The 19371-nt window shown below is 42.2% G+C and overlaps 1 protein-coding gene across 1 annotated transcript in view; it reads left to right on the plus strand.

Annotated features, from left to right (window-relative positions):
- The window catches only part of mbpb (myelin basic protein b), a 50749-nt gene that overhangs the window by 27941 nt on the left and 3437 nt on the right, over window positions 1-19371 (plus strand). The window contains exon 3 of the mRNA XM_010885414.5: window positions 3345-3438. Within this exon, the coding sequence (XP_010883716.2) occupies window positions 3345-3438 (94 nt within the window). The remainder of the gene's footprint in view (window positions 1-3344; window positions 3439-19371) is intronic.

Here is a 19371-nt window from a genome sequence, read left to right on the forward strand (position 1 = left end):
ACATCCAGAGACAAGGACGTACGTGTATAGTAAATTTGTATGCCAGTATTGGGACCAATTGGGACTACACCCTGGTCATTAAATTGCGTCTCAACATTAGATAATTTTGTTGTACATTAACATCACAGCAAGTTTTAATATGTAGTTAGACACCATTAAGCACTGTGTTACATTTACTAACGTATATTTTTTTTCAATTCCACACCAAATAGCATTTAGGAATTGTATGGCTTTTGTCATAAAAGAGGAGGGGTTTCCACAAATCTCTCATAGTTTCACTTGACGAGAAAGTCAGTTATCGTCACCTATATTCATAGTTATTGTATCAATGTAATTCACGTATGAAAGAAAAACGAACATTGTTGTGCCATGAAATTCAATAGCTTTGGCAGTGTAAAGTTTGTCTTCAATCACAATAGCAATTGCTAAATTCTTATGACTGTTCCAAGTAGTAAGAAACTAGTATTACTGGCTTATAAGCTTTTAAAATGGCCAAGACAAAAGCCATACAGGTCATAGATGCAATTTGTGGTGGAAGTAAACTTAAATTCAGGTAAACTCAGTTTAACACAATGCTTAATTGTGTCTAGCTAAATATTCAAACTTGTCATGATGTTAATGTGCGACAAAATCTAATGTGGAGATGCAATTTTATGACCAAGTAGTCTGTCCCAAACAGTCCCAATACCAAACTAGCTTACGATGTACTAAACAGTAAGTACTTTAACATCATCAGTAGTATGCCATTTGAGATTTAGCCTACTTTACCCCAATAAGCATGCACGGAAGCAGGCCTACTTTGAAAATCCACCAGAAACAATAGACCTACAGTAGACCTAAATCTTAAGTCTGCAACTTAAGATTTAGCCCGAGTTAGCAAACCAAACCTCTTCCGTTGCATGAGGGATTGGTGGCATTATTAGCCCAAAAAGCATGCACCGTAGAATGCTATGAAAATTTTTCCAAAATAGTCGGCCACCTGGGCACTTTTGGTGTACTTATTTAAATGCTCTGTGGTTTTGGACACACTTATCTTCATCTGTCATAATATTTGCAAATTGAAATTCAGTCTTAGATTGACATTACATCTCTGTATCTGTGTCATTATCAGGTCTGCTTGAGCATTTACAGCAAAGGTGCAGTTTCAGTTTATTTCCCCTCACTTTTATAACTGATTGGTGAGCCTGGTTTAATGAAATGGTTGAGTCAAGTGAGCTTTCTTAAATGTTTACCAAGTCTAATCCATGTATCCCAGTTGAGTCCTCTATCCATCTCTAAGCTTTCAACACCTCGCCCTGGTTTTATCTGAAAATATTTTGTGAGATTGGAGAACATGGGAAAGGATTAGTCCGTTCTTTCAATGATCTCTCTCCCTTGATATTCTCGGTGTACCTTTATGACTCAACAAGTAGCCCAAAAAAGATGAAAATGTATGCACACACTCCTCTTAGTCACTCTGGATGAGTGTCTGCCGAATTAACCTACTTACATTTAAATGTAAATGTGATGATCGCATGCGGGTGCAAAAGTCATGAAATGGTTCTGATTTCCATTGTCACACTTTTGGTGGTATCGATTGTACCGGACCACAACTGCATACATCACAACATGACGCCAATAAGGACTGAAATGTCATTAACTTCATCACAAGTTTAGCCACTCAAACCCTGTGCTAGTCAGCCAAGTGAACATGTGTGTTGTAGCGATGCTTTGCTTACGAATCAAAGGCCTAAGTGAAAACTGGTAGACGCCTGAACATTAGTCAGACATTAGTCAGTGGGCCAATAGGAAAGTAAAAACAATTTCATTTGGTAAGTTAAAATTTCCCCTACATATGCCCCTGTCTAGCAGTTGGGGCATAGTGCTTTCCATTTAACTCCTACTAATTTGACTCTAGCTTTTGAATGGTTTGTGCTATCAACTACTATGATCCATTAAATTAAAGATGCGACGGTCAGGGAAACTGTTTTATTTAACTGTGAACTTTGAGCAGTTCACTTCGGCTTACCAGGCTGTGCATTCTAGCTGGTGCATCTGGATTAATTAGTAGGGCACAGTTTTTATTAACTTCAAATACATTTAGTTTTTTTTAAACACCGAAGCTTCAATAGCCTAGTAATTGTTAATAATAGGTTGCTGTTGTATCAAAATACCAAGAATCGTGTAATTGAATTAGTACCATACGAAGTATGATATTCTGGGGACCTTTATTTGTATATACAATTCGAAAGTCCATCCGATTGATGGAGAAGTATACTGACAGGCAGGTGTCGTTAGAAGCGCCCTCATATACAGAGGATTCTGGGGTCAACATTGTATCCATCTCCCAGTCGTCCCGTGTCTACAGCGAGAGTGGCTGCTACACTGCTTAACCTCGGCCTTGACCCCACTCAAAAAAGTTACATTTGGTTCCCCCATCGTGGTGATGCGAGTGGCACATGTCATGGAGCCGAGCCCTGTGGGCCTGTATCTCCGAGCCGCCCCCCCCCCTCCTCTCCCCTCGGGAGGATCTTCCTGATCCCAGTATTATATGAAGCAGGTGGAATGTCTCGTCATCGGCTCCTGTTGACGGTCGGACGGAGGGAGTCAAGCAGGAGGTCCAAACCGACGATCCCGTTGCTGGGCACCCGTTTTGTAGAAAAAATTGCAAAGTGCTTTTTTTCCTCCTCCTCCTGCGGCCTTTTATACAGTTCCCCGCGGTTCGTGATGAAAGAGTCTGGGAGCAGAGGAGGGGTATTATCTTGCTGGAGATGGAAAATGTGACTGGAAAATGGATTTTGATATGTTTAGAAAGATAATTCACATGAGATGATACTCCGCATATTGTGTAATTTATGGTGAAGTATAGTGAATGTACCACTTGTGCTCGATATAAATTTTTATGGGAATTCATGGGAGAGGCTACACAAGATAGGTATTGAGTTCAAGGTTTGCTGGAAAAACGCAGTCTCAGCGGAGCACTGTCAGTCCTGCTGAGTGGCCATAACACAAATTCTGTTCCTGGAAACAGCTATTTCAGTAGCCCAATTTTCTTAACACACAGATCTCACAAGGATGGGTGCGTGTGAGTTTGTGTTATGTGATGCAGATGTGCATTTCTGTCCATGTGGGTGTGTCGAGAGGACAGCGTTGTGTATGCATGTGATGTGTGCAATGCACTTATGATAATACACACGTCCGAAATATAATGCAAATGTGTCGGCCTTTTGTGTGTTGTCATCAATCAGGTCAGGCTCCATACAGTTTCCAGTCTTGCTCACTGTGGTTGATAATGAAAAGCCTCTCGGCTCCGTTGCCATGGTTTCTGATCTCTGTTCGGTTTGTGTGTTCTCTGTCTTTTAAAGCCTCCCTCATCCCAACCAGGGGGAGAAAAGAAAGTGGGAGCAGAGCCTGTCGGTGAGATCATGGCAGAACCGGAATCACAAGACGAGGTCTTTGGTAAGGAGTTTTGTTTTGTGCTGGAATCGTTTCGTGAAGAAGAAAAAAAAGCAGTTGTGACGCCAGTGCAGTCATTGGACACAAGATTACATGATTAGCTTGGTTTCTGCAAAATCTTTTCTGGTTACTGTACTGGCTGCATTTTACCCAGCCCTGAGTTACCTTGAGGATGCCTGCCCCCTCATGTGCATTTACAACTAAGTCCATGGTCTCATGTAGAATGGCCAAGTAGTCGATCCCCTGGATTCCTAGCACCCTGGTTGGGAGACACTGCTCTAGATCAATGGTGTCGGCAAAGTGGGTTTTTATTAATACTAGTTTTTATCTAAAATGCTTCACAATCCTCAAAGGTTCTAGTCGTAAGGCTTCCCTATGTAAAAGCAGCTCGCCTGAAATCTCTCAAACAGGGACTCAGATGGAATGAGAGGTGCTGGTACTCTTTTTTGACAATATGTTGAAGGGGTTTTGAAACTCAACCAGAAGATTAGAGCTGCCAGTGCTCAGTAATGGTCGTTGCCGTCCCACTCAAAGCACGGCTTGTCACAAATGAATACTATACATACACACTATACTGTATATTGAAGTGTTAGATCACCTCTTCCCATCTGACCCTGTCAACGTGCAAAATGAAGTTCATTTAACTGCTGTGTACTGATGTCTCTAAGGCACATGCGTCGCATTTCCTAAGTAAGTACCATAAGAGATATAGAATTATTACAGAAGATGACTGGGCGATAAATGCAGTACTCTAACCTAACAGGCGAGGGCAGAATCGATTGTGTTGTACTGTAACGGAGTCACATGAAACTGACTGAGAGCCCGGCTTGCCGGACACTGTGATTTCCCTGCACTGATGAAGATGGCTGTCAGCATGGAGGCAAACCAACCACTTTAGAATGGTGATGTAAGTTAGCGTACAGTCGTTGTGCAGACAGTGTGTCCGGTGACGTTTAATCCAGTTATTCCTTCGGACAGACATCTGTCTGTAGTTTTTTATTTAATAAGGAAAAGGACTGTTTCCACTGTCTGGACCTGTGGTGGAAGGATCATTGTTGCCTTGAAGGAAATCACAGTAACGTGTCTGTACAAATCTTGTCCTCTGTCTTCGATCTATAATTCGATCCGATGGGTAATGGATGGATATTTACAGCAGGGCAAATCAATGATGTCTTAAGAACCCTCAACTCTGACTTCATGGCTTCATCTAGTCATCAAAGCACAAACAGAAATGTAAGGTAGTCTAGGTATATTTTTAACTGGAAAACCTTATATATAATTTTAGCATCAGATTCATCCAATCACTTTCACATCAACGAAGCAGCGACCCTGTGAAGTGTGAATTGAACTTTAAACGGTCCTTTTCATGCCTTTCTCACCTCAGTCAGTTCTGATTTAATAACTGAGTTCTGGGTGATAGGGCCAGAGGGTTGGAGATAGGTTCTACGTATTTCTCCGCACAAGCACACCCGGAACCCAGTATGGACTGGTAGCCGAACGGCAAACAAGCGGAGACCTGGAGACTGATGGAGACACGGTGCTCAGCACCGGGGGAGTAGAGGGAGGCTTGGATGAGGGAGGCTTGGATGAGGGAGGCTTGGATGAGTCGCTGATAACCACAGTCTTTAATTCTGTCATGGAACTGATGATCCCGCACTTTTAAGCAGGTACAGCCATAAGGTTTTAGTGGAACCCTTTTTGGTGCTAGTTTGATTTAGTTTCACAGCAGCTAACACTCATTTTCAGAATAAATTCAAGATATTCTCAAAACTCACACTGTATTGATTTAAATGTCTCACTTAAGATTAAACATACTCAAAGCCGTATTATCTGTCACATAAATGAAACTTTCCCCTCAGATGTAAAATGCATCCAGGGCTATGACTCCTGAAATCCACTGCACACTGCTGAGAGGTATTTAAAACACTATTAGAAAAGCATATTCACCTGTTTTCACACACATTTCTGTTTCATTCAACTATTTTGGGAAAAACCCTAAGCAAAATCATCTTAATAATGTACAATTGTCACCATGTTGTCTTTTAGAAAATGCTGCCATTCAGTACACCAAACTGAAATCATTGCAATTGAAACTCCCCTAACACATGGTCCAGGTGTAAACGCTAACAATCATCACTACTCAACAAGTAATCATGATGTAGGCATGAATACAAAGGGCCACAGGTGGATGAAAACATCAATGTAAATGGAGGACAACATCAGAGAGAGGTGGAGGTAGAGGAAGAATGAGGGGAGGGCCCTGAAGTTGCAGAACAAGGGATGAAAGCCCAGTTTGCCTTTGTTGCCATGAGCACAGAATCAATAGGTGTATTTTTCTCTCTTGCTTGTTTTGATGATGGAGTGATCTGGTTGAGGTGTACGTGAAGGAGTGGAGATGGTGGAGGGAGAAGGAGTGGAGATGGTGGAGGGAGAAGGAGTGGAGATGGTGGAGGGAGAAGGAGCGGAGATAGTGGAGGGAGAAGGAGCGGAGATAGTGGAGGGAGAAGGAGTGTAGATGGTGGAGGGAGAAGGAGCGGAGATGATGGAGGGAGAAGGAGCGGAGATGGTGGAGGGAGAAGGAGTGGAGATGGTGGAGGGAGAAGGAGCGGAGATGGTGGAGGGAGAAGGAGTGTAGATGGTGGACGGAGAAGGAGCGGAGATGGTGGAGGGAGAAGGAGTGGAGATGGTGGAGGGAGAAGGAGCGGAGATGGTGGAGGGAGAAGGAGTGTAGATGGTGGAGGGAGAAGGAGCGGAGATGGTGGAGAGTGAAGGCGTGGAGATGGTGGAGGGAGAAGGAGTGGAGATGGTGGAGGGAGAAGGAGCGGAGATGGTGGAGGGAGAAGGAGTGGAGATGGTGGAGGGAGAAGGAGTGTAGATGGTGGAGGGAGAAGGAGTGGAGATGGTGGAGGGAGAAGGAGCGGAGATGGTGGAGGGAGAAGGAGCGGAGATGGTGGAGGGAGAAGGAGCGGAGATGGTGGAGGGAGAAGGAGTGGAGATGGTGGAGGGAGAAGGAGTGGAGATGGTGGAGGGAGAAGGAGTGGAGATGATGGAGAGTGAAGGCGTGGAGATGGTGGAGGGAGAAGGAGTGGAGATGGTGGAGGGAGAAGGAGTGGAGATGGTGGAGTGAGAGATTCAGGAGATGGGAAACAAGGTTACTGTAGGTCATGATGCATGAGATGCAGCAGATAACAGGGAATATTGACTGTGTGTGTGTGTGTGTGTGTGTGCGCGCGTGTATGTATGATTCTGTATTCATGAATCTTAGTAAAAGGTCTGGTTTAGGCATGTGTTCTTTTGTCCTGAGTAACATGAATGTCCCATGACTTAAATACATTAAGGAGTTTCCAATTGAAAATAAGCTGTTTCATAGTCCCACCCAATACATATAGTGTTTCAGCCTGGGGAGGTCGGAAGTCATATAACCGACCTTTGACTAATTATTTAAGTGGAATGGGTATGGATACCTCTGTACCATGCCAGTTCTGAGATAGATGGAAAAGTGGACACTGTGGAAAGGTTGCCCAAGCAAGGGCAGGTAAGAGTTAACTAGAAATGAATGAGACACCTACCTGACACCAATGCGTTAGTCTCTGCAGTGCTCATTGAATGTTTGTAAGGACACACTTCAAAAGCTGTTCATTATTCAGTCCCACATACAGTGAAAATCACTGGGTTGTCATTTAGGTTCAATGAGCAAAGCAGGCCAACGAAACCTTTTGAGGCCGCATCTGGTCATTGTTGCATTGACAGCTCTGTCTTGCAAAATCGATTTTCATCTAAATGAGAGAAATGAAGAAAACCTGCGTAAGCAACAGGTATGATGGATTTGAGTCCTGCTTGGGTCACGCACGCATAAACGTGTTGGCTAATTAAACTGATTATTTTATATTTGTTGTCATTGTAATTGGTTTTGTTTTTTAATTGTAGTTTTTGTGCAACAGGTTATTAACAGCTACACAACGTCTCAGGTCTGAAGTCCAGACTCTTGTTGTGCGTTTTATGTTTGCGACCCGTTAATATTAACTTACTCCAGGATTGTGTAATAGAGACTCCCCTAGGACCGTTTCCTGAAAATAACATTGATTATTGCACCTAGCCACCTGCGAAGCAAACCCGCCGACCCAAAACAATTTGGCGCCAACAGGTTTTACAGACGGTGTAAAACCATAATTTCCCACCGATTTGCCGTGTTTTAAAGTGGTTCACGAGAGCCAGCTGAGTGGACGGCTCTGTTTGAGTTGCCATCAGCAGTGCTCTCAGATCACCCAGGACTCTGGAGCATTAAGGTCTCCAACGTCTCCACGCCACACTTCCTGTAAGCGGACTTTGCCCTGGTTTTCCAGTCCAAAGCAAGCACTCCCCGTCTGTAGTATATGCTGTTAAAAAGCCATTATGGCTCCATTACCTGAGTCTGCCTCAGGGCTTCCATACCATTGCTGGAGCAACAGTTACCTCAGTCTATGTTCATCTTGGCTCCAGATTCTCTTGACCTGTCAGGGACACTCTAACCCTTTCCAAACCTGTTTGGACCCTTCTTAACCATTTAGATGTCCTCTTCGCTGCCTATCTGGGTCCCTCTTAACCTCAGTTCCTCTTCCTACCCGTTTGTCCGTCTGTTATTCACCACACCTCCCCTGTACTTTGAACAGAATTAAGCTAATAGCACACAGGAGATTTAGAATCACAATTAGAATCACAGAGGTGTCCTGCGTCTGCCCTCGCCCTCTGAGATTTCTCAGAACAATCCCCCAAAAACCCAGAACAAGAATGAAGGCTTTTAGATTGGATTTAGAGACGAATAGGGAGGGAGGATTGAGAGGAAACAGACCGTCTGGGACTCATTTGTTTTACTGATTGGCTTCGTTTTGCGTGCATGCACTCACATGCACACACACACAGTACATTTGGGAGATGTTATTTTGTTTTCTCTCCCAAGTTCTCCCATTTCAGGTATTCTCTTCTCATACTGGAGAAGAGGTTTCAGACCATGTGGGTGTTTTTGTTTATCCACCTGAATCCTGACGCCCAAGGATGTCTACGGGATGCACTTCATGAAACCACAAGTATTTTTCATCAGGGTGCTTCACTAGTCAATATCTATTTAAAAATCAGATCGATTTCCACAACCTTGAGTCTCAGGAAAGTTAGGACAACTGAAATGACTTGATTCATATACACTGTATATTCAATTCAATTTAAAAGCAGGTGAAACCAGTTGGTCCTGCATATATGATATTATTGAGAAAATAGAATGTAAAGATGGGGGGAATAGGCCATCCCCTTCTAACGTCTCCTTGTCCCGCTCCTTTCAAGTTGATCGTTTCACTGTATGTCAATTGTTACTTATTCTACATGCACGCGTCTTGGCTCTGATTACATTTGGGACCTGGGCCGCCCTTCCGCCTTCCTAATCAGACCGCTGACTTGCCTTATCCGTGGCAGACTTCATTGATCCAGGCCCGATTGTGTTAGCATTCACTGCTCTTCTGTTCAGACTGGATGAAGGGCTCTCGTCCCTTACATTCGCCATTTTGTCTGTTCATTGCTAACTTTGTTAAGACGCTCCAGAGGTCAGGATTTTAAATCGAAAGTGAATTACAACATGCCCCGAGAGTTCAATTTAGATGGTGGGCCTGTTAACATGTGGATGTCTTATCTACATCAGACAGGAGTGTGAGGAACTGACCCAGGCAAAACAAGGCCGGCTTTGTCTACTAGTCAGGTTTCATGTGCTGTCTACTAGTCAGGTTTCATGTGTTGCCTACTAGTCAGGTTTCATGTGCTGTCTACTAGTCAGGTTTCATGTGCTGTCTACTAGTCAGGTTTCATGTGCTGTCTACTAGTCAGGTTTCATGTGCTGTCTACTAGTCAGGTTTCATGTGCTGCCTACTAGTCAGGTTTCATGTGCTGTCTACTAGTCAGGTTTCATGTGCTGTCTACTAGTCAGGTTTCATGTGCTGTCTACTAGTCAGGTTTCATGTGCTGTCTACTAGTTAGGTTTCATGTGCTGCCTACTAGTCAGGTTTTATGTGCTGTCTACTAGTCAGGTTTTATGTGCTGTCTACTAGTTAGGTTTCATGTGCTGCTTGTACAACATGGAATTTGGGGAGTTTCTTTCTTTTCCTCCCCCTGCCCATCCATCATGGCATTAGTCATTATAAGAATGTCTACTAACAGTTTAGTTGCATTAACAGCAGGCATCATTGTCATTAGGTGGATGCCATTATGTCTGGTTATTGTTTTAGTATTTCAGTATGAAATACTTATAACCCTGTTTGCAAAAATATTGGGACGCTGCGTAAAATGCAAATTAAAACAGAATGCAATGATCTGCAAATCATTTATCCCTATATTTAATTGAAAATTGTCTATGTACAAAATGTTGTTTTTTGGGAAAATGCATGCCCATTTTGAATCTGATGCCAGCAACACGTTTCAAAAAAGTTGGGACAGGGGCATGTTTACCACTGTGTTGCATCACTTCTTCTTTTAACAATACTCTGTAAGAGTTTGGGAACTGAGGAGACCGATTGCTGTAGTTTGAAATGTGAAATAACTCTCACTACGTAGTTGTCGGGTGCCATGTCACAAGAATTTCATGGTGCAGGATGATGTTGTTTGGGGCATTTGACAAATAAACCTTGAAACTTGAAATGTTTTCCCATTCTTGCTTGATAAAGGATTTCAGCTGTTCAATAGTTCAGGGTCTCCTTTGTCATATTTTTCACTTCATAATGCCCCAAAATCTTCCATTGCTGATAGGACTGGACTGCAGGCAGCAAAAACCTGTAAATATTGTTCAGCATCATGTGCACTAATGCACTCCCATTCCAACATGGATGCTGGCATTTTTACTGTGCGCTGTTCAGAACCAGATGGTCCCTCTGCTCTTTAGTCCAGAGGATGCAGTTTCCATGATTCCCAAAAATGATTTCATTTTGATTTGTCAGACCACAGGACAGTTTTCCACTTCACCTCAGTCCTTAAATGAGCTCAGGTCTAGAGAAGGGGGTGGCAGTTCTGGATCATATTTATATATGTTTTTTTCTTTGCATGTTACAGTTTTAACTTGCATTTGTGGATGTTGGATCCAATATTGGTTTTCGGACTTGTCCCTTGCATACAGAAATGTATTTAAATTTTTTTTATGATATTATGTACCATAGATGATGAGTCTCTTTCCTGAGAAACATTATTCTTAAATTGGTGCACTCTTTGCCTGCGCAGACCTTCACTGAGTGGTGAAATACTCCCCATTCTCACTTCTGACAGACCCATCCTCTCTGGAATGATCTTTTTATACCCAATCATGTTACTGACCTGTTGCCAATTGACCTAATTAGTTGTGATATGTTCCAGCAGGTTTAGTTTTTGGCATTACACAACTTTTCCATTCTTTTCTTGTGTCTGTCCCAACTTTTTTGAAACGTGTTGCTGACATCATATTCAAAGGAATATATATTTTTAAAACAATTACATGTCTCAGTTTCAACATTTGATATGTTGTCTTCTTATTATTTTGAATACAGTGTTCATCATTGCATTATTTTTAATTTACATTTTACGCAGCATCCCAACTCCTGAGAACAATTAATTGCTCAATGAATTGTCATTTGAAACTGAATGGGAGGTGGTCACCTGAAACTGAATGGGAGGTGGTCACCTGAAATTGAATGGATATGTTTTCAAAGAAAATGCATACCATGACTTTCTATTGCAATTCTATCTGAAACAAAAGCAGGACTATGATTTATGAAAGCAAGTTTATTCGGAGAAGCTGTTCCCTTGTAAAACACATTTAAAGTCACTCTGGCGTTCCCTCTCACGGGTCAGCATGCTTTCCCGCGTGAGCTCACACTTCCTCCATAATCTCTGGCGTGCTCACATCTGCTTATCATCCCATTGGCCCAGCTGCCTCGCTCGGAACATGAAAACATTTGGGTAGTGAGATGTCTCACTTTGTCTACCATCTTGGAAATAAATATATTTTTCTTTGAAGCTGTTGTCTTGCTTTCTTTCCTTTAATCTTCAAACATATTTCAAGATAAAAGTGTCTCCTTGAACCCAACACAAGAAACATTGGCAAGTATGTTGTGTTTCACTTCCATAACAAAGAGTGACAGAATAATTGCAATGGCATTTCAGTGTGGGTTTCAGATGTAGAGGACAGGTTATAATCTTTTTGCGGGTTTCCATTTGCTTTGTAATATGATTGTTTTAAAATGGGAAAATTGTTGAATTGCTATATAAAACCATTAAATGATAAGGATTGCTTTAAGTGCTTTGCTTCATATAGTCTTTGTTGTATGTACACTACTGTTCAAAAGTTTGGAGTCACTTAGAAAGGTCCTTATTTTTCCTGAAAAATATACGAAAAAGGTTAGAAATTAATATTTTTAATTGAAGTAATAATTGCATTCTAGTTCTTTGCTGAGGTAATCTGAAGAGATTTCACCCAATGCTTCCTAAAGCGCTTCCCACAAGTTGTATTGGCTTGATGGGCAATAACGTACCATAAGGTCAAGCTGCTCCCACAACAGCTCAACAGGGTTGGAGGTGCTGGCCACTCCATTATAGACAGAACACCAGCTGAAGGCTTCTTCGCTAAATTGTTCTTGGGTAGTTTGGAGCTGTGCTGGATCATTGTCCTGTTGTAGGAGGAAACTGACTCCAATCAAGTGTCATCCACAGGGTCTGGCATTGCATTGCAAAATGGAGTGATAGCCTTCCTTTTTGAAGATCCCTTTTACCCTGTACAAATCTCCCACTTTACCACCACCAAAGCACCCCCAGACCATCACATTGCCTTCACCATTTTTGACAGTTGGCGTCAAGCACTCCTCCATCATCTTTTCGTTTGGTCTGCATCTCATGAATGTTCTTCTTTGCCATCCAAGCACCTCAAACTTATTTGTCTGTCCGTAACACTCTTTTCCAATCTTCCTCTGTCCAGTGTCTGTGTTCTTTTGCCCATCTTAATCTTTTCTTTTTATTGGTCAATCTGAGATATGGCTTTTTCTTTGCAACCCTGCCTAGAAGGCCAGCGTCCCGGAGTCACCTTTTCAGTGTTGACATTGAGACTGGGGTTTTGCGGGTGCTGGTTGGAGCCAGTTTGTGCTGTTCTGTGAAGGGAGAAGTACACAGCATGGTACAATATCTTCAATTTTGTGTCTATTTCTTGTATGGCATATATTTTATATTTTATAATATATACTTTGTTACAGGCTATATCTACATCTCTACATATTTCAACATTTCAGTACAAGTAGATCATCCATATGTATATATGTGTGTGTGTGTGTGTGTCCAGTCTCCATTTAGCTGCATTACTGTGCATTATCTCAGAACATATATTAAGGAGGTGAATGGCTCAAGCGTTTGTCTCGGTAGCTGGGGCTACCCGCTAGCTGGTACTGTGGGCTCTAGACCCTGGCACAGCCACAGCAGATCTCCTCGCCACTCAAAAGCCCTGATTGTTGCAGGGCCACCGTGTATCACTGGGCTCAGTGTTCTCCGCCTTGACACCATTGTTCAGATTCTCTCACTGCCTCTGTCCTTAGCTCTCTCTCTCCTTCGTTCTCTGTCTTTCTTGTTGTCCCTGCCTCTGTGGACGTGTGAGGAAATCACAAGCAAATGTGAGAGGTTGTTAAGCAGCCGACTAACTCTCCTGCAGGGATGAGACTGGCCAAAAACGATCAATTTTGGATGCAAACTACGTTGCTATCAATCTGACCGGCGGTGTCTGGTTCACTGGACCACTTACCCCCTGGCTGTGCTCATTAGAGGGCTGTCCAACAGGAGCTGGGTGGAAACGGTTTCCACATATTGCCTCCACAGAAACAGGGAGAGAGAGAGTGAGGGAGGGGAGAGAAAGGGAGGGCAGAGAGAGAGAGGGCGTTTATATTATGACCAGGGCTAAGAATGTCTCATGGACACATTCCTTCTATAAAGTGATGGAAGTGTATGTGTGGGATTGTGTGTGTGTGCATTGTAAGTCTGGGAATATTTGAGTTTGGTGAGTCTGTATTTCCCTGGTAAGGAGACAAGACAAGGCCCCATTTTCCTGGTACAGACCTAGTTTTTTGGTCACCTGTCCATGACTTTAGCTGTCCTGGAAATGTCCCCAATCATCCCTCAAAAACAATATAAAGACATAAAGATGATTGTCCTCATAGGGAATTTTTCCCCAAACCTGCGGTCGCTTTTTGAGCTTTTATATAATAATCTGAGTGAACTAAAAAAGTACAGTATCTTCCGGAAATTGAGGGAGGGATGTATCCTGTAGGTGGAGTTAGGAAAGAGTAGATGGTATGAGACAAACTGTGTGCTGATGGTCGGTCATGGTGTTTTTCTGACTCCACTTCATACAAGCACTCAGAACGATTAGTTCATTATTTGAGTGGTCAGATGATTGAATTGTAACCTATCAATGGTCCTATTGTAACCTATCACGCAACTCCAATCCAGCTGGTAAGTCATTTCTGGCATTTGCCATGTACTGAACATGCAGGGCCTGCTCAGTGTGCGTCTGTGTGTGCGTGCGTGTGCGTGCGTGTGTGTTTGTGCCTATACTGCCAGTCAAAACTAAATGCTGGACTTAGATCCATAACCCCCACCTGTCCCTCATTTTCCTTTTTGCAGTTATGCTCTTTTCCCAACAGCTCAATTTAAAAACAGGGCACCATTTGACATGGTTAGATACGCTACCTGCATCAACAACATTAGTCGTATTTGACAGATAGCTCTAATTCATTTTCTGCAACCTTTTATGAACTAGTGAGAGCAAGTCGCTGTATGAAATATGATTTTCCTGGAGCAAATGACTCACTCTGTAGCAACAACTCTGGGAGAAATCAATGCAGGAAACGAATTAAACATAACCTAAAGAGGAAATGTAACTAGAACAAATGTAGTGATTACACGAAAGCCCAGCTTATTTGCAGTGGGATAATGCTGCATTGAGCTCAGGGCTGAACACAAGCCATTGTCACTTTTCTTTTTAAGTTTACCATTGTTCCAGGGTGGAGAAAACCAACCAGTGTGTTCTTAGGACTGCCAGTAGGTGTAGTCCGTGATGGTCCCTGTTGGCACGCTGCTGTCTTTTCGAGTACACAGCAAATTCCCCGTCCAATTAGAGATGGTTCTTTGCTTTTTTGGGCCAGTGAACAGATCAATGTTAAGATCACCAGCCGGTCCAGATTTAACATTCTGTTATATTTGGCATCCCGCCTCACTGGAACTAGAGTCCACAGTGATCCCCGGTCTGCTCAGATTGCAATGAACTATGAGGACTGGAGTTGCAGGGAAATGGATATCCTTCTGCGTGAGCGCTTTCTGAAATACTTCAGAGCATCATAGAACAGCTCCAACCGGTCCGTACAACTGTGTTGCTTACAAATCTTGAAAGTTATTAGAAATCTTACATCTGCGACTACATTTGATCTCCCCTCTCAAGCCAAATTTGTTCCTACGGCCATGTCTCCTCACAGCAACTCCCGGGCGAATCGGGAGAAATGTGTCCTGCTTTTGGTGCATATGACATTTTAATGTTACTTAGTGAATCCGGTCCATAAGTAAATTAGGAAGTTAGTCTTTTCTTTTCAAATCATTTGTCGATTTTTCAATAACTGGGAAATAGTTTACAATAGATATTTATTAGACCTGATGTTTTTCACCTTGACACATTACTCGCCCAGTTGTAGGAAGTGGAGGTCAAGGAGGTCATACAAAGGCCACTTGGGTTTTGGGACAGAAAGGGAGGGGTTTAGCTGTAGCATCTGTAACATCTCCTCTGGTGGCCGTTTATCTCTCTGAGGCAAAAAAATCTCCGGAGGACGGCCTGACAATGAAAGCCTGGTGAGTCTAAGAACACAGAGGTTCTTTCACTTCAAGGCCTGTGGGTGGAAGTCCCAGAGCCAGTAATGAATGCTCTGTCAGAGTGGGCGGTGACGTTTTTTAACTCCTGGGTGGGAGGCCCGCCCACAAAGGGCCACATAGCTGTGCCCTTCTTTAGAGGAATACTTCCCGTGCCTCTGTCCCACCACTATGGGTGGGTCCTCGCTGGCTCCTTGTTGTTGTTCCAGATGCTAGTCCACCAGAAGGCCAAACGCCCTCCGCACTAGAGGCCCTGAGAGGAGGAGAGAGAGAGATTTAGAAAGAGGGAGCGAGCCAAGACCCACTCTCTGCATTCTTTCTCTCCTCCTCTTGTCCATTTGTGAGGAGTTTTGTCACAGTGGGTTTTCGCTTCTGCTTACCACTTCTTAATTGGCATTACAGATCGTATCCTTTATGGAGTGGCCTTAACAAAACAAACACACATTTAATATAGTTCATACAGACATAACGATGGCCTTCTGTATACCCACCCTGAAGCACTAAGGTGAAAAGAAATGACTTTTAATAAGACTCATCTGTTAATTGAAATGCATTCCAGCGTGACAACATCAGAAAGCTGGTTGAGAGAATGCAACAAGTGTGCAAAGCTGTCAGCAAGACAAAGGGTGGCTGTATAGAAGAATCTACGATATGAAATGTATCTGTTTAACCCTTTTTTGGTGTGTTATTTCATAGTTTTGATGTATTCACTATTATTCTACAGTGTGGAAAATAGTAATACTTAAGAAATACACTTGAATGAGTTGGTGTTTCCAAACTTGACTGGTACTGTAGAGAGCAAATCTGTCCAGTGAAGTCCAGAAAACATTTAATAGTAAGTCAACCCATACAGCACGGCCATGCAAAATAATGTCCCCTTTTTCCAGATGGCTAAACAACAAGGCCTATTGATTTATAACCACTTACACCAAGAGCCGTTTTCGCTTTTTCAGATAATTTCAACCTCAATGTTTAAACACAATCAAATGACCTGTTTTTATATTGTACAGTGAAAACTAATAAAACAACTCTAAACAATTATGTCCAATCAGGATACTGCTATGCTAAAATAATTTATGCAGTGGTAGCCTTCTGAGAGCATGTGGGTCTGTCTGTGTGTAAGTGTATGTTTGTTTTAGTGCTCATTTGATTTTTGATTAAAATTAAACATTTAAAATGTGTGTGTGTGTGGCGCACACGTTTTTTATGAATGGGAAATGAGGACTGGCTACCAGGTTTTATAAACTGGGCTGAAGAGATGGGAAGTTTGACTCAGATCTTTTTGAATCATTCAGTAAAGAATCGTTCAAGTAATTTTGTTAATTTGTGTCAGGCCAAGAGCACAGCAGACCTCCATCAGTGAACGGTACACAGGAGTCATCATTCAAACAAACCATTAAATTGAATGAATCACTCAGCCCAACTTGAGTTTTTACCTAAGCAGAGGCTCTGTTTGTACTTTCTATGAAGCTGTGTCTATACTATCATTTAATCTAAAATACTTGGGATTACCTAATTACGTTAATTACATCATCCTGTGTGAAGTTGTCAGTTCTAAAACGTTATCAGTTCTAAACAGTTCTTATCTTTTTCTTCTCAAATGCTGCCTGCGGATTGAAATATTATTTGAATGGACAAAACAAAAATAATGAATTTGCACACTGCACATCACTACTGGACAGATGGATGTGTTCATAAGAAATACTTAAGAAGCTGATGGATACTTATTGGCTAGACATTCAATATGAAGATAAGCTGGCTACTTATAGCACTAATAGGGCTTCAGATGTTGTTTACGAGACGTGTAATGATTTCCTATAAAAATCCTGGCACGGCTACATGAAGTTGGCCAATATGCATGGCTCTAATGAAAATGAAACAAAAAGTAACATTTTAAAGACAGACTTGAAAAGCAGGTTAAACCTTTTGATCAAATGATGACATTATCAGTGAGTCTTAATATTTAGGCACAGTCTAATTAAATGCATTATTTTATTGCTGATTGTTTGAAATGCAGTGCATTTGATCTTGAAGAGTCTGTAAGCTTTATATCGAATTTCAGGTGTTTGGTGTAAATGCAATTGAGAAATTGTGGTTGAAAAAAGCACATTCAGTGACCGTGATGCTCGTGCATTACTGGAATATGTGAGGAAAAACTGATCTTTCCCAGGTGATTAAGAATGGCAATGCAGGACGAGCCAAATATGACAGTTGAGTGGTACTACCATAGACACTGGTCTACAGAGATGATACAGTAAAAACACAAAGTTATCCTGAGTGATCACCTTTATCCTACGGTATAACAGTTCTATCCTGATGGGAGTGGTCTCTTCCAGGATGTCATTCCCCCATCCACAGGGCACGAGGGTCACTTACTGGTTTGAAGAGTTTGACAGTGATGTGAATCCTATATGGATACATTTGATTTCAGCAATGGTTTTCCATCTCACCAGTAGAGTTCCAGAGACCGATGTAATCTATGCCGAGCCACACTGACTATGTTCTAGTGGCTCTCGGTGGCCCAAAGCCTTACTGAGAAACGCTGGGTTTTTCCTTTAATTTGTCAGCCGTCTGTGTACCAAATGCGACAACTCCAATAAGATAGATGTGAACTGAATTTGCTGCATAATGCAAAAGGAGATCATTTGCATTGGCCGGAGAGTTAAATGAGCAAAACATTGTTATTGGTGACAGACAGGATCGTGTTTTGCTCCCGCCTAGAAAATCTGAGAAATTAAAAATGGAGAAAGGCCTGGAGCAATATTTATCAAAATAACAATGCATATTTGTTAAAACGCTTTTGTAACATTTGTAGTACCTATCAAAGTACTGAAATAAACAGTTTTGAAAACAAATAGGTGGCCCGCCCCTTTAAATTGTACCACAACATTTATTTACAGGGAGCAACATATTTACTGTGACTCTCCCAACAAGATTAATATTGTCAGCTTTGAGCAACTTTATCTCCCGAATATTTCAGCTTTCACGTGCAAAAAGACACCTGATGACTTCTACCATTGGCATATTGTCTAAACCCAAACGGATGCTTTCAAAAGTGATCAGGAAGATATCCTTGGAGACCCGTGCCTCCTCTTCCTCCTTCATCATTGCTCGTGCCTCCTCCTTCATCGTTTCTGTGCCTCCTCATTCTTCATTGTTGCTCATGCCTCCTCCTCCTTCATCGTTTCTGTGCCTCCTCCTCTTTCATCGTTGCTGTGCATCAGTCGCTCAGTAATTGCTCCTGAATGTGTTTAAAGGTCCTGGTGTTTTGACATTTTTGTGTGGGGACAGGGCAGTTTTGTAAATGGAATAACGGAGCCCACTGGGGTATAAACCGCCTCATCTATCGTTCTCACTTTCCATCACTCCCTCTTTCTCTCAGTCTGTCTTTCTATATATCTCTTTATCTCTCTGCTTGTCTATCTGCAGTGAACTCCATAAGAGTTTGGACAGTGACAGGGTTTTGGCACTGTATTCTACCCATTTGGATTTGAAATGACACATTGACTGTGGGCAGGACTTGGTGGGTAACAAGAATGTTTTCACATACTAATATAATGTTCAATAAAGTAGTTGGTACTTGGTCGTGCATCCGTTGCATGTAATGATTGAAGTCTGCAACCCACAGACATCCACTGATACCGGGTATCTTCCCTGATTATATTTTCTCTGGGTGATTGCCTTGGCAAAAACATACTTTTTCTTTGCACGGAAAATAATGAAGCACTTTTCGATACATTTCAAGGCGTTTGGTTGTATCTCAGCAGACAAGACGATACTTCAGACTTCATCCTGCTGCTGTCATCAGCGGTTACATCATCAAGGGAGTTGGTTCATCATCAATGAAGACAAGTAGCCGAGCTGTAACACTACCTCCACCATGTTTCACAGATGACGTGAAATACTTTTGATCATGTGCTTTTCCTATTTTTCTCACCACTTTCCTCTTCCTATCACTGTGGTACAGGTCACTCTTTGTCTAATCATTCTATAAACCTTTGTTCTATAATTCTACAGGGTGTTTTAGGTAACCTTGTTGTTCTGTTCCTGAGGCTTCCCAGC

The sequence above is a fragment of the Esox lucius genome, chromosome 20, assembly GCF_011004845.1.
Source record: "Esox lucius isolate fEsoLuc1 chromosome 20, fEsoLuc1.pri, whole genome shotgun sequence".
Lineage (NCBI taxonomy): Eukaryota > Metazoa > Chordata > Actinopteri > Esociformes > Esocidae > Esox > Esox lucius.